The sequence below is a fragment of the Plasmodium falciparum genome, assembly GCF_000002765.6.
Source record: "Plasmodium falciparum 3D7 genome assembly, chromosome: 2".
NCBI lineage: Eukaryota > Apicomplexa > Aconoidasida > Haemosporida > Plasmodiidae > Plasmodium > Plasmodium falciparum.
Window position 1 is genome coordinate 461689 of NC_037280.1, and position 15812 is coordinate 477500.

At 19.4% G+C, this 15812-nt stretch overlaps 5 protein-coding genes across 5 annotated transcripts in view; 4 read left to right on the top strand and 1 right to left on the bottom strand.

Moving 5' to 3' along the window:
* Nucleotides 1-1474: 1474 nt before the first annotated feature.
* PF3D7_0211500 (GAF domain-related protein, putative) lies at nucleotides 1475-5212 on the top strand (the record flags this gene model as incomplete). The annotated part of the gene is made up of 1 exon (XM_001349585.1): nucleotides 1475-5212. One exon carries the CDS (start codon nucleotides 1475-1477, stop codon nucleotides 5210-5212), a length of 3738 nt encoding a protein of 1245 aa, XP_001349621.1.
* A 946-nt stretch (nucleotides 5213-6158) lies between these two features.
* PF3D7_0211600 (UDP-N-acetylglucosamine transferase subunit ALG14, putative) lies at nucleotides 6159-6788 on the top strand (the record flags this gene model as incomplete). The annotated part of the gene is made up of 1 exon (XM_001349586.3): nucleotides 6159-6788. The coding sequence occupies one exon, from the start codon at nucleotides 6159-6161 to the stop codon at nucleotides 6786-6788; it is 630 nt and encodes a 209-aa protein (XP_001349622.1).
* A 1313-nt stretch (nucleotides 6789-8101) lies between these two features.
* Nucleotides 8102-11803, top strand: PF3D7_0211700 (tyrosine kinase-like protein, putative; the record flags this gene model as incomplete). The annotated part of the gene is made up of 1 exon (XM_001349587.1): nucleotides 8102-11803. One exon carries the CDS (start codon nucleotides 8102-8104, stop codon nucleotides 11801-11803), a length of 3702 nt encoding a protein of 1233 aa, XP_001349623.1.
* A 1750-nt stretch (nucleotides 11804-13553) lies between these two features.
* Nucleotides 13554-15386, top strand: PF3D7_0211800 (asparagine--tRNA ligase; the record flags this gene model as incomplete). The annotated part of the gene is made up of 1 exon (XM_001349588.1): nucleotides 13554-15386. One exon carries the CDS (start codon nucleotides 13554-13556, stop codon nucleotides 15384-15386), a length of 1833 nt encoding a protein of 610 aa, XP_001349624.1.
* Nucleotides 15387-15743: 357 nt separating this feature from the next.
* PF3D7_0211900 (pseudouridine synthase, putative) overlaps nucleotides 15744-15812 on the bottom strand; it is a gene marked incomplete at both ends in the record, with an annotated part of 1660 nt that continues 1591 nt past the window's right edge. The window contains one exon of the mRNA XM_001349589.2: nucleotides 15744-15812. This exon is cut by the window's right edge and continues 1204 nt beyond it. Within this exon, the coding sequence (XP_001349625.2) occupies nucleotides 15744-15812 (69 nt within the window).

Here is a 15812-nt window from a genome sequence, read left to right on the forward strand (position 1 = left end):
GGAAAGAGAAAAAAATGTTCATATATTTTTATATATGTGTATTTTGTTTTTATTTTTTTTTTTTTTTTTATAAGTGTATTATTTGTTCTTTATTTTTTATATATATAAAATAAGGTGAGGTGGAAAAAAAGAAAAAAAAAGTGGAACTAAGTAGCGTTAAATTAATATATATATATATATATATATATATATGTACAGGTATACACAATTAGGATTATTTATAAATATTGTATTATTTCATATTGTATATTATTTTTCAAATATGTTGTTTATATAAGGTTTCTATATATAATACGAAAGTAAAAATAATAAGACTATTGAACAAATAAATAAATAAATATATACATATATATGTATATATATATGGTATTATTTTTTAAGATATATTTTAATTGCTCGGTTAATATTTATGTTTTCATTAATTTATAAAATTTAAGAATTATAAATATTTCAAGAATAGTTAAAATTTATTTTAAATAATATATACCTTTCTATATATTTTTTATTATCAAGGACATAATATTGGGAGAAAAAAAAATATCATATATATATATATATATATATGAATACATATTTATAAAAACAATACATATTTAGTTGTATTCCTCTCAATTTATACTGCTAGATATTTTATTATTTTATTTTTTTGCATACACATATGGGTTAATATACAAAAGAAAATTTTAGGAATATTGTCATTATATCTGCATAATTTAAATATATATATGTAGAATTATTAAAGGCACATTTCAAATTTATTAAATATAAAAACAGTTATACCGACATTTTTGTAAAATAAGTATAATATTGATGTACATATAATAACTTGTATAGGGGAAATGAATTTCCCAAATGTTTTAGTTAGACAATTCATATTTTTTATAATAAACATTATATATTTAAGTGGTATAAATTAAAATAATTATTATATAGCATGTCATAATTACCAAAAAAATTAAATAATAAATATATATATATAATAAAATTAATGTGATGAAATATTAAACGAATATATAGTATAATATGTTTTTATTTATATACATATGAATAACACAGCAGAAGAAAAAAAAATATATATATTGTGTAATATTTTATTTTTTACAGAAATATAAAAAGGATAATTTTTAACGAATATATTTTTAAAAGTTCTAAACAGGAAATTAAAAAAAAAAAAAAAAAAAAAATATATATATATATATATATATAATAAATAAATAAAATAACTATTATTTATATTATTATATATGCATATATATATATATATATATATTTTAAATAAAAAAATGAAATATACCACATAATTTTTTTGAAGCTATGATATTTTAAAATGTTAATGATAAAAAAAAAAAAAAAAAAAAAAAAAAAAAATTTTTAATAGTTCATTATACGAAAGAAAGACTATTAATTAATTTATTTATTTATTTTTTTTTTTTTTTTTTTCTTTTTTTTTTTTTTTTTTGTTCCCCTTTAAATTATGAATGAGAGAGTGTTAAATGTTGCCATGAAGTATAAGTCATCATGTCTATTATATAAAAAAAATTTTAATTTCAAATTATTTTCATATTTAAAAGTTTGTTATCATAATGATTTATGGTTACATAAAAAAAATCAAAATGGTGATAGTGATAGTAGAAATATATCATTGGTTAGCGCACAAATAAATAATGAAAATAAGAATAATAACATAAGTGATGATAAGGATTTGAAAAGTGATGGTGTGAAAAAATGCATAGGACAAAAAAATAAATTATATTTTGATGAAAAAATTCTTTTGAAGTTTGGAAATATGGGTACATATAAAAAATGGCAGTGTAGTTTTTTTTCAACATCAGAAGAGAAAAAATACAAGATAGAAAAATATATGAAATTGGATGAAAAAAAAAAAGATAATAACATTAGTTGTAATGATTTAGATAATACACAAATGAAGATAAAAAATCAAGTTGTAGGAAATGATTTTAATGGTTGTAATTTAGAAGAGAGAAAAGATAATAATGAATATGATAATGATAAATATAAAAAAGATTCATTTGAACAAGATGAAGAAAATGAGAAAATGAGAAAAAAGAAAGAGATAAAAAAGATTTTAAATATTATATTTTGTTCTTCTATACCTATGATTGGTTTTGGTTTTATGGATCAATTTATTATGATACGTTTAGGTGATATTTTCGATGCTTCTATAGGAGTAACTTTTGGTATATCAACTCTTTGTGCAGCTTCTTTTGGTCAATTATGTAGTGATACTTTTGGTATATTTTTTGGATATGTTTTGAATTATTTACTTCAGACATATAAAATAATTCAGCCCATAAAATATGATATAAAAAATAAAGTTTATCAATATTGTACTTTAATAGGTTCTGTTTTGGGTATATTATTTGGTTGTGCTTTAGGTATGTTACAGTTAATTTTTATTGACACTACAAAAAGTGAACGTTTAAAAAAAAAGAAAGAACTTGATTTTATTTTTCAAATGGTCATGTGTGATTGTTCAAATGTTTTAAATTGTGAAGCTTCTACTTTATTTTTATATGACAAGGCAAAAAATGAATTATGGAGTAAAGCAATACATGGAAGAAAAAATATTATAAAAATTTCGGCAGATAGTGATGAAAAAAGTTTCAATTTATGGGTTTTAAGAAATAAAGAAATTATCAATTGTAAAGATGTAGCTAATCATGAACTATTTAATCCTTCACATGATGAAAAATTTAATTTCAAAACTAAAACTATTCTAGCTGCACCTATTTTAGATAAGAATGATGAAGTTGTGGGTGTTCTTATGTTCTTAAATAAATTAAGATCCCACGGTGGGTATTTTACAAGAGATGATGAAAAGCTAGCTGAAATGATGTGTAAGCATATTTCCATTTTTATGGAAAAGTTTCATTATATCAGTGAAGGGGACAAAAAAATGATCATTTTTGATAAGGAAAAGAATAATGTTAAAGAGGAAGACGACGAAGACGATGATTATGATAATGATAATGATGATGATGAAGAGGGGACAGAGCTTAAGGAGAAAGAAAAAGTGAAGGAAGAAAAATATGAAGATATTAAAAAAAAAAAAAAAAGACAAAAAAGGAATATTCTTCCATATAATATTTTAAAAATGGAAAAAGATGATGATAAAATATTTGACGAGGGTGATGAAAATAGAGAAAGCAAAGAATTGAATGAAGATGAAGATGAGGAGGAAGACGAGGAGGAAGATGAAGAGGAAGACGAGGAAGTTGTATATGAAGAAAATATCAAAGAAAATAAAGATGACATAGATTATGATGATGATAAATATGATAAGAATTATGAGCATGATGAAAAAAAGGAAAACATATTTTATAAGCAAAATGGAGATGATCATGATGAAAACAACTACGAATTAATTCAAGATTATTATTATGTAGAAAAAAACAATATATATAATAAAAATGATACTATACAATATGAACAGAATAATAATATTTATAAGACTAAATTTAGTAATAATATATATACACCTAAATTTGATAATTATATGGATTATAAAGGGAATATAAAAGAACATACAGCAAATAATATCAAACATCAATTATTGCTTTTTAATATTGATAAAACTATGAAGGACGAAATTTTAACAAGTGATAAAATAAATAAAGATAAAAGTAGTGATGATATTATTAATAGTAACAAAACATATAATGAGAAAAACAAATTATATACTTCAACCACAGGTATACATAAGAATAATATGGGTGATAAATTACAAGATGATACATTTTATTTTAAATTATTAAATAAGAATAAATATTATATGAATAATGTTAATGGAAATTTGGATATATATTATATATTATATAATATAGAAAGTGTTGAACAACTATTTAAGAAAATAAAAGAAAACAATTTCTTGTTGTTTAACATGAAAAATTGTATTCGTATGTTTATACTCTTCAGGGATTTATATGTGAAAGAGGAAAACGGTTACAATATTATAAAAAGTCAAAATAATACTACAACAATAACTACTACTACTAATAGTAATGATAGTAATGATAGTAGTGATAATAACAATAATAATAATAATAATAATAATAATAATAATAATTATAATAATAATAATTCTGTCATATTTTCAACAAATGAAAAAATTTACGATATGCTAAATAGGGATAATATATACAAAAAGGTAAAGAAAGAAATATTTGAGGGTGATTCAATAATTAAGACAATGGAAAATAAACCGAACTTAACAAATAAAAATTATATGAATAATGACAATATTGATAATAATAATAATAATAATAATAATAACAATATTGATAATAATAATAATAATAATGGTGATAATATTTATAATGATGATCTTAAGAAATATTATTTGAATACTTCTATATTTAATAAAGACTTATATGTAAAACATTTTGTAGATATTATTATGAACAAAAGTTTGGAAGAAATTATAAAAATGAATGTATATATATCAGAAAGAATTAATAGTTTATTATTTCACAAAGGGAATATGTTAAATGATGTTACAAAATTATATATGTCTAATGCATATGGTGAAAAATGTTTTTTTTTTAATTTTCCACAAATAAAAGAAATAATATTTGTAAATGAATATGAAAAAAAAATGGATATGAAATATTTTAAAATGTTAAAAAAAATATATAAATATAATTTAAATAAAATTTTCAGTAATAATTATAAGTTTTTTATAATTAAAAAAAAAAAAAAATTAAAAAAATTATGTTATATTATGAAAAGTTTCCATCCACATATATTAGATGAATTCTGGTTTAATTTATCATGTCAAAATGAAATAAAAAATATATATTATAAAAATTTACATTTTGTTATTAGTTTACATAATTCATCCATTATAGATTTTAAAATAATTAATCATTTTATATTAAATAAAATATTTGAAAATATATCCATCAATTGTACTACTTCAAGTATGTATTATAATATAAAAACGATAGATTTTATCTCATATAGAAATTTGTATCTTTTAAAAAATTATACAATGCATGATCTTATTTATAAATATATTATATATTATTATTGTAGAAAAAAATTAAAAAGAAAAAATTTTCATTATTTTAATTATCAAGATTTATATATAGCTGAAAACTATTTTGGTCTTAACACACATACCAAGAAGGTACCCAACATGTTAGATCAAAATATAGGAAAAAAAAGTGCCATAGTAACAGTAGAGAGATAAAAAAAAAAATATATATATATATATATATATAATTTTTTTTCTCTTATAATTCTATCACCCTTACTTTGTAAGGGAAATATTTTTCTATAATAGTAAAATAAACTTTATACTTATTTCAACTACATATAAATAATATGATGAGTAGTTCTATTTATATGTTAATTTTTTTTTTTTTTTTTTGTTCCTTTTTATTTATATGATGTGTATGATAATAAGTATTTTTTTTATATGCTTACAAAATATAAGCAAATTGTCTATCTATTTCTCTTTATGTCCTATACATATATATATGTAAATTTTTTTTTTTTTTAGTTTCATTTTTAATTTTAACATATTATATATATATATATATATATATATACATATATTTGTTTCTTAAATTAACTATATTTAAATTCTTAACAGTTAAAATTAAAGCAAAGAAAATAAAAAATCAATATCATATAAATATATATAATATATATAATATATATAATATTTTATTTATGTACAAAGGTATAATTTTTTTTTTAGTGCAACATTTGAAATAATTTGTTGCACTCTCAAAAAATAATTAAGGTTTTATATGACGATGAAAAAAAAAAAAAAAAAAAAATTCTCTTTTTCTTCCTCAAATGAACAGTAAAACGTTTGAACTTAAATATGCTAAAGGTGTGTTGAATATTTAAAAAAAAAAAATAAAGAAAATAATAAAAACTGCACATTTTTTGTGCACAATAATTATTAATATATATATATATATATATTTAAAATGTATAATCACGTATATTATTTTTTATTTTTTTATTTCATAAGATACCTAAAAGAAACTATGGGAAGCATACATTAAACAATATATATAAAACATATGTACATATATATATATATATATATATATATATGTATATATTTATATATTATAATAATTTATAGTGCGTGAGATGAAAAGATATTTTAAAAAAAGAAAATGCTGTTTCTTTTTCTTTGTATTATTATTAATACATTAGTGTTCTTATGGTTTGTCATAAATATTTTTTTGAAAAGTAGTAATACATATAAAGATAAGGGAAGAAATGAAATGGTTGAAATGGGCGTAGTACTTGGATCTGGAGGTCATACTTATGAAATGATTCAAATACTTAAACAAATAAAAAATAGCAATATTCTTTTTAATTTCTTTTATTCACATAATGACAATTTAAGTAAAATAAAAACAGAAAATGAATTGGTTAATTATCAAAAGAATTTTTTTGTAATACCAAGATGTCGAAATGTTGGAGATTCCTATTCTTTGTCATTTATAAAATTCATTTTTTCATTTTTATATTGTATTTTTTTAACATATAAAATGAAGAATATGAAAGTAATTATGGTTAATGGTCCAGGCGTATGTGTACCCCTCGTATATTCATTGATATTTCGAAAATATATCTTTCTAAAAAATATTAAAATTGTCTATATAGAAAGTATATGCAGAGTTTATTCTTTATCTTTAAGTGCTAAACTTTTATATTATTTTGCTGATTTGTTTGTTGTTTTTTCTGAACATTTAAAGAAGAAATATAAAAAAGCAAAATATTATGGATACTTTTTCTGAACCTATTTGGTTTTTTTAAAAAATGAAATTATGTAAAAAAAAAAAAAAAAAAAAAAAAAAAAAAAAAAAAAAAAAAAATTCTTATTATTAGATGATTTATTTTTTTTAATATTTATATATTTATTTATTATTTTATTTTATTTTATTTTTATTTCATTTTTTTTTGTGAACCTTATTAAAATGTAACATTTTAAAACATTTTCTTCATTTTTTCACACATAAGAAAATATAATCATATTTGTCATTATATGACAACAATATTTTTTTCACCATGAACTTAAAAATATAATTAAATTATATATATATATATATATATATTACATTTTTTATAAAATTTGTAAAACTTGAAATTGTAAACCACAATGTTGTTATAATACATTATTAATAAGGGAACAAATTGTATACTAATAATATTACAATAAAAAAATTTACATATATTATTATTGATTTTGTATTTTTAGTCTTCCTCATAATATCAATTTGTTAAATTTAAAAATAATTACCTATATATTTTTTAAAGTTCGTCGAAAAAAATTGGCCTCATAATATATACATACATATATATATATATTTATTTATTTATGGTTATGTGTTTTAATTTTCTTCTCCTTATATCCTCCTTTGTACGATTTTTATGTTTTATTTGTTTATACCTAAATTTTTCCTTTTTCAAGAGTAAGATGCAGATATATTATTTCATATTTTATGATAAAAACATGTAAACGCTTTTTCATTATCTATCTATTTCTTTAATTTTTTTTTTTTATAAAGTGTCATATATTATATGGTGCCATTAATACATTTTCGTGATTTGTTTTATTTTATTTTATTTATTTATTTATTTATTTATTTATTTTTTTTACTGTCATAATATTTATAAAAATATGAACACATTTGAGCTTTATTCAAAAAAAAAAAAAAAAAAAAAAAAAAGAAGAAATTGTTAAATAATTTTATATCTTTCATTTTTTATATGCCTTTTTTTTAATTTATATAAATAAAATAATCTTTACATTTCATTATCTACAAATGTTAAAATAAAAACATACATAAATATATACATAAATATATATATATATTTATATATTTATATAGTGAATAATATGTATGTGTGTAATATACATACGTGATAATATTCATATATACCTTTTCGACATATATTATATATTGTTACCAAATAAATATATACACATATAACATATATATATATATATATATATATATATTTATATATATATATTTTTTTTTTTTAACATGCTCTTTTAAAAAAGAAAAAAATAGTATTGATTTTCCTCCGTGTGAAAAAAAATGATATGGGAAAAAGAATAAAATGTAATAACGTTTCTTATATAAGAACTGTCAGGGGAGTTTATATCGGCAGAATAGAAAACGGACAAAAGAATGGATGGGGTTTACAAATAAATAATAACGGAAATAAATATGAAGGCTTATTTAAAAATGATGAAAAGTATTTATTCGGGTTAGAATTAATATGTTGTTTGTGTGGTCATACGTATAGGAATAAAGTTCAAAATGGAATATATGAAAAAGGTAAAATTCATTATAAGGATGTAAATAATATTAGTGCTTACAATAATGATGATCAGCACGACAATATTCATCATGAAAAGGTTTATCATGAAAATATTCATCATGAAAAGGTTTATCATGAAAATATTCATCATGAAAAGGTTTATCATGACAATATTAATCATGAAAAGGTTTATCATGGCAATATTTATGACCACAATATTTATCATAATAATAAATTTAATTTCCAATACAGTAGTGAAAACGAATTTGCCAAGGGAAATATCTGCGTCCATGAAAATAGATATATTTATATAGGTACTTATAAAAAAGGAAAAAAACACGGGAAAGGTATTTTAATTAATTATAACAATTATTTTATGTATAGTTGTATATTTTATAAAAACAAAATTATATACGTTGATATGTTATTTTCAAAGGTTCAAAAATATATGAACATGAAGAATATTGACATGAAACATTATAATACACATAAGAAAAAAAAAATTTATTTATTCTTACAAAAAGAATATAAAAACAAAATTTTGGGATTTATAAATTTTTATAAACATATAACACACAAAATAAAAAAGAAACAAGAAAATGTTCATGATAAAATCACTTTTTTAAAATGTCTAAAGGAACTCTTTTTTGTCACACATACAAATAAAGAGAATAATCAAATGGAGGGTATAATACATACTTATAAAAATTATACTATTAATAAAAATGATAATACATATAATATTTTCAAGGAAAAATTACATAACATAACACAGGGGGGAAATAAAACACAACATGAAAAGAGATACATGAAGACAATTTATAGACATGCAGGACATGAAAATGTGATACTTAATAACAAAAGGAAAGAAAAAAATAAAAGCACAAATATGAGTAGTGATGAAAAAAAAACAAACAAACATACAAATATAAGTAGTGATGAAAAAAAAAAAAACAAACATACAAATATAAGTAGTGATGAAAAAAAAAAAAAAAAACGTACAAATATAACCAATGATGAAAAAACAAACAAACATACAAATATAATCAATGATGAAAAAACAAACAAACGTACAAATATATCCAATGATGAAAAAACAAACAAACATACAACTATAAGTTGTGATGAAAAAAAAAATGGTTATTTGTTTTTGTCAAATGAAATAAAAACGAAATATTGTATGATAGAAAATATGAAAAAAAAAAAAGAAAGTTATACAATGATTAATAATAACAAAAAGAAAGAACATTTGTACAACTTGAAAAGTATGATTTATCAAGAAGTACAGTTTTTTCACAATAATTCAATATGTGATCATGAAAATAAAAAAAAGAACAGGAATATTGAAATGCCTTTTTTTTTAAAAAGAACAAAAAAAAATAATGATATTGAACAGTTGGTATTAGTTAAAAATAAATATAACAAATGTTATAATTTAGAAAGTGGTAAGGATGATATTATTTATAACAATCAAAAGGATAAAATAAAAAAAGATAAATTAAAAGTACCGTTTTTTTTTAAAGAAAAAGGTATATATAATTTTTTTAATAAAACTGTTGAAAACAAGGAAGATGAAAGGTTTTTTGTCCATGAACAAAATGATGAAAAGATTTTTACTGACAAGGTAACAAATGATGTAAGAACAAATGATATAAGAACAAATGATATAAGAACAAATGATGTAAGAACATATGATGTAAGAACAAATGATGTAAGAACAAATGATATAAGAACAAATGATATAAGAACAAATGATATAAGAACAAATGATATAAGAACAAATGATATAAGAACAAATGATATCCCATATAATATCATACCAAACAAAAGAGAAACCATTGTAGATGATATAAATAGTTGTAGTAATAATTTTACTACAAGAAGTAATACAGACAACGCGAATTCTTATCATATGAATATGTATAGTGATAGTAATAATTTTTATGGAAATAAAAAGAAAAAAATTAAAAAAAGGAATAATAACAAATGTGAATATTCTTCTATAATTAAGAATAAAAACCAATTATATAATGACCAGATACATAATAATACATGTGTATGTATAAAATTCAAAACAAAATGCTGCTCTTTTAAAATAAATAAACTTGAAAAAAAAAAAAAGGAAAGTTATAAATGCAACAGTCATAAAGAATTAAAACAACATGATAAGAACTTGTTGTTTAATAATTACATTTTTAATGATAACTTTTTGGATAATGTGTTTGTTTTAAAACCTCCTATGGATGAAGAGGAAAAAAAAAAAAATTATGACAAGTTAAAACGTGATACATTTCCATTATTTTTAAGAAAAAAGAAAAAAAAATTATTTCAAGCTCAGAATTATATATACTGGAACATTTTTGAATTAAATTTATTTTTTTTTTTGGTAGGGATACCAAAAGAAATATTAGAGATTTTTATCTATCATCGTTTGGATGGTTATTGTTTAAAATATATTGATAAGAAGATATTAAAAGAAATGAAAATAAAAAATAGAATGATGAGAAAATATATATATTTATGTATACAATATTTATTAAGATTAAGAGAAAAATATAAATATAAGAAGAAAAGTAATAGTAAATTAACTGAAAAAATAAATGAAGATTTTATTTTAAAGAAAGAACAATTACATATTTTAAATTTAATAGGAAGAGGAGGTTATAGTAATGTATATAGATGTATATATGGTAATAAAAATATATTAAGAATAAATAAATTTTTTGATATACATTATAGTATTAATAATACAGCATTAAAAATATTTTTAAATAAAAAAAAAAATATATTAGAATATTTTACAGAATTATATATTGTATCAAATTTAAGACATCCAAATGTTACATTATTTTTAGGAGCAATAAATAATCCAAGAGCTATAGTATTAGAATATATTCAATATGGAACTTTATTTGATATCTTACATAAATATAAAATTAATATGAAATTACAAGATATTATTAAAATATCTAAAGATATAACAGCTTTTATGTCTTTTCTACATAATAAAGGTATTATGCATTGTGATTTAAAATCTTCAAATATTTTAATATCCATAACAAGAGATATCAAAATATGTGACTTTGGATTATCTGTATTTAATAAATATAACAAGCCCAAATATCTTGGTATTGTAGGGACTTATCAATGGACAGCTCCTGAAGTATTAAGAAGTGAAGGATATACAAAAGAAGCTGATATATATTCTTTTGGAGTTATATTATGGGAAATGATTCATAGAAAAATTCCTTTTAGTGATATGAAAAATCCTTTAGATATTATTGCTCATGTTGGATATGCTAATAAAAAATTAAGTGTAACAAATAAAAATATACCAGACCAATTAAAATATATATTGCATTCATGTTTACATAAAAATACCCATAAGCGAAAATCTTTTTTATTTTGGTCTGAATATTTTGATTTCTTATATAATGTTACAGATATACCAAAGGAGGATCACACCAGTTTTTTTTTTTGATTAGCTACAAACAAAGGCTACCTATAGCAAGAGGGATATATGAATCCCGAGGGTAGAAATATTAAAACGAAGAAGTGGATATAAAGAAAAACACAGACACGCGAACATACATACACACACATATATATATATGTAAATATATATATATGTAAATATATATATATGTAAATATTTATATATTTGTTCCATTTTTATATATAATTACGTTATAATTATGTACTATTATACACACGTTTAATTGTAAATTATTTAAACAAAAATACATACACATACACATATATATATAATATATATATATATATATATATATATATCCCATTTTAATTATTATGTTATTAATATATATATATATTAAATAATTAATTTTTTTTTTTTTATTTGTCAATTTATAATTGTATTATTTTAAAGTTTTCTTTTTGTTCATATGCTTATATATTATATATTATATATTATACATTATATAATTACCTTATTTTTTAAATTACTGAGATATATTATTATTATTATTTTTTTTTTTTTTTTTGTGGCCGTTAAAGGAAAAAAAAATAAAAAAAAGAATTTTTCCTCCTTGTACATTTTAAAATTATAAATAACACCAATTTTGTATTCTTAAGTATAGATAATTGTTTAAACTTTTACCTTTAATAAAAATATATTAAAATGTTTTTTCAATATATTAAAGAATTTGTAAAAGGATAATATATGAGCGTGTACTATGAATACACTGGGTAAAAATAGGGGTATCTTTTTAAAAAAAAAAAAAAAAAAAAAAAAAATATACTATATATATATATATATAAAATATATATTATTTGTATATTATAAAATTGGTACCTATTTAAAAATTAAAAGTAGTACATATAATATAAACATTTTTCACTATTATATATATTTTATTAAATGATATATATTATAATTATATATGCATGTAGCATTTTCTATTTTTAAATCTATATATTTCTTTAAAATAATATATAATATTATAATATAATATTTGAATAGTTAAAAAAATAATATAATAAATTATTCCCCTATATATTATTCATATTATATATATGTATATATTATATATATATATATATATATATATATATATATTATATATATATGCATAAAAAAAAAAAGAGATGAGAAATATATATATATTTCTAACATTCTTATAAAATAGGTACATATTGAACATATTATATATAATAATATGATATATTCATATATAGTCATCATATATTTTATTTTATAATATTATCACCATTAAATATATATGCATATATATATATTATATATATATATTTAATTATAATGTATATTTTTTTATTTTATTAAATATATTTTTATATATAAATATATAACAAATAAATATACGAAATAATATTTATTTTGTTTTACATTTCTATACTTAATATAAATAAATAAATATATATATATTATATATATAATTATTTGAATTTATGTAGTGAGATTCTTTAAAATAATAGGAAATTATAAAAATATTATTATAATAAAATATATAAAGAATACATTTCTCTTAAAAAAAATAATTACATTAAAGTTTTGTTAAAAATATATGATATATATATATATATATATATATATATATATATATATATTTTTTTTTTTTTTTTTTTTTTTAATAAATATATAAGAATATTTATAACATTGTTATAATTCCTCCAATAATAAAAGTTATACAATATATATTTTATATATATATATTTTTTTTTTTTTATATTTATTTGATTTATTTTTCAAAATGTGTGAGAAAGACGATATTACTGTGAATGAGGAAATTTTACAAAAGGCACAAGAGTTTCAGGTGGAAAATGAGAAGGATATAAAGATGAAGAAATTAAAACCAATAACTGAAGGGTTGTTAAAACCAGAGGTCGATTTATTACAAATAAGTGAGAGAGGTAGTCGAGGAAGAGTAAAGATATGTAATGTATTAAATGTTCCAAGAAGCGAAAAGGAATATAATAATAATAATAGTGATAAAGTAGAAAATAAATATATTGGTAAAATAATTACAGTATGTGGTTGGAGTAAAGCTATACGTAAACAAGGAGGTGGAAGATTTTGTTTTGTGAATTTAAATGATGGATCATGTCATTTAAATTTACAGATTGTTGTAAATCAGTGTATAGAAAATTATGAGAAGTTATTAAAATGTGGAGCAGGTTGTTGTTTTCGTTTTACAGGTGAATTAATTATATCACCTGTTCAGAATGATAATAATAAAAAGGGTTTATTAAAAGAAAATGTAGAATTAGCATTAAATAATAATGATATTCATAATTTTGAAATTTATGGTGAAAATTTAGATCCACAGAAATATCCTTTATCTAAAAAGAATCACGGGAAAGAATTTCTAAGAGAAGTAGCACATCTAAGACCTAGAAGTTATTTTATTAGTTCAGTAATTAGAATTAGAAACTCTTTATCTATTGCTACGCATTTATTTTTTCAAAGTAGGGGATTCTTATATATTCATACACCTCTTATAACGACCTCAGATTGTGAAGGAGGAGGAGAAATGTTTACAGTCACGACACTTTTAAATGAAAATGGTGATATTCGTAGCATACCAAGGATTAATTTGAAAAACAAGAAAAAGGAAAAACGTGAAGATATTCTTAATGAAAAAAATGGAAAAAAGGATCATATGAATGATAGTTTAAATAATAATACATGTAATAATAATAATAATAATGGTAATAGTAGTAGTAGTAATATTGTTTCATCTCCACAATATGAAGATAATTATCTTATTGATTATAAAAAAGATTTTTTTAGTAAACAAGCCTTTTTAACAGTAAGTGGACAATTATCATTAGAAAATTTATGTTCATCTATGGGAGATGTATATACATTCGGACCAACATTTAGAGCTGAAAATTCTCATACTTCTAGACATCTAGCTGAATTTTGGATGATAGAACCCGAAATAGCTTTTGCAGATTTATACGATAATATGGAGCTAGCGGAAGCCTATATAAAATATTGTATCGACTATGTTTTAAATAATAATTTTCATGATATTTATTATTTTGAAGAAAATGTTGAAACGAATTTAATCAAAAGATTAAAAAATATATTAAATGAAGATTTTGCTAAAATTACCTATACTAATGCTATAGAGATTTTACAAAATTATTCAGATTCATTCGAAGTGAAAGTTGAATGGGGAATGGATTTACAATCAGAACATGAAAGATTTATAGCTGAAAAAATATTTAAAAAACCTGTTATTGTATATAATTATCCTAAAGACTTAAAAGCCTTCTATATGAAATTAAATGAAGATAATAAAACAGTTGCTGCTATGGATGTTCTCGTACCTAAAATAGGTGAAGTCATTGGTGGCTCACAAAGAGAAGATAATTTAGAACGCCTAGATAAAATGATAAAAGAAAAAAAACTAAATATAGATAGCTATTGGTGGTATCGACAACTAAGACAATATGGATCACATCCACATGCAGGATTTGGTTTAGGTTTCGAAAGATTGATTATGTTAGTAACAGGAGTTGACAATATAAAGGATACCATACCTTTCCCTAGATATCCTGGTCATGCAGAATTTTAAAATTAAAATAATAATTCTACAAATTAATTTATCATTTATCAAAAAAAAAAAAAAAAAAAATAAAAAAATAAAAAAAAATATATATATATATAAACTTTTCAATATATATATATATTATATATGTGTATGCCCTTATAATTTACATGTATGAATATATTTATTTAAATATTGTGTTTTTATCATTATATCCCCCTCTTTTTTTTTTATTTAAAAAGTAAAAAGAAAAAATGTTTATAATATAAACTTTGTTATTAACAAATAGGTAACATATATATTATACATATATATATATATATATATATATATTTATTTATTTATTTATTTATTTATATTTATATATTTACAATTTTATTTTTTTTATGCAATATCTGTAAAAAATATAGGAGCGTCTCTTTTTGATAGTTTGTTAAAATCCTTTGATAAGAT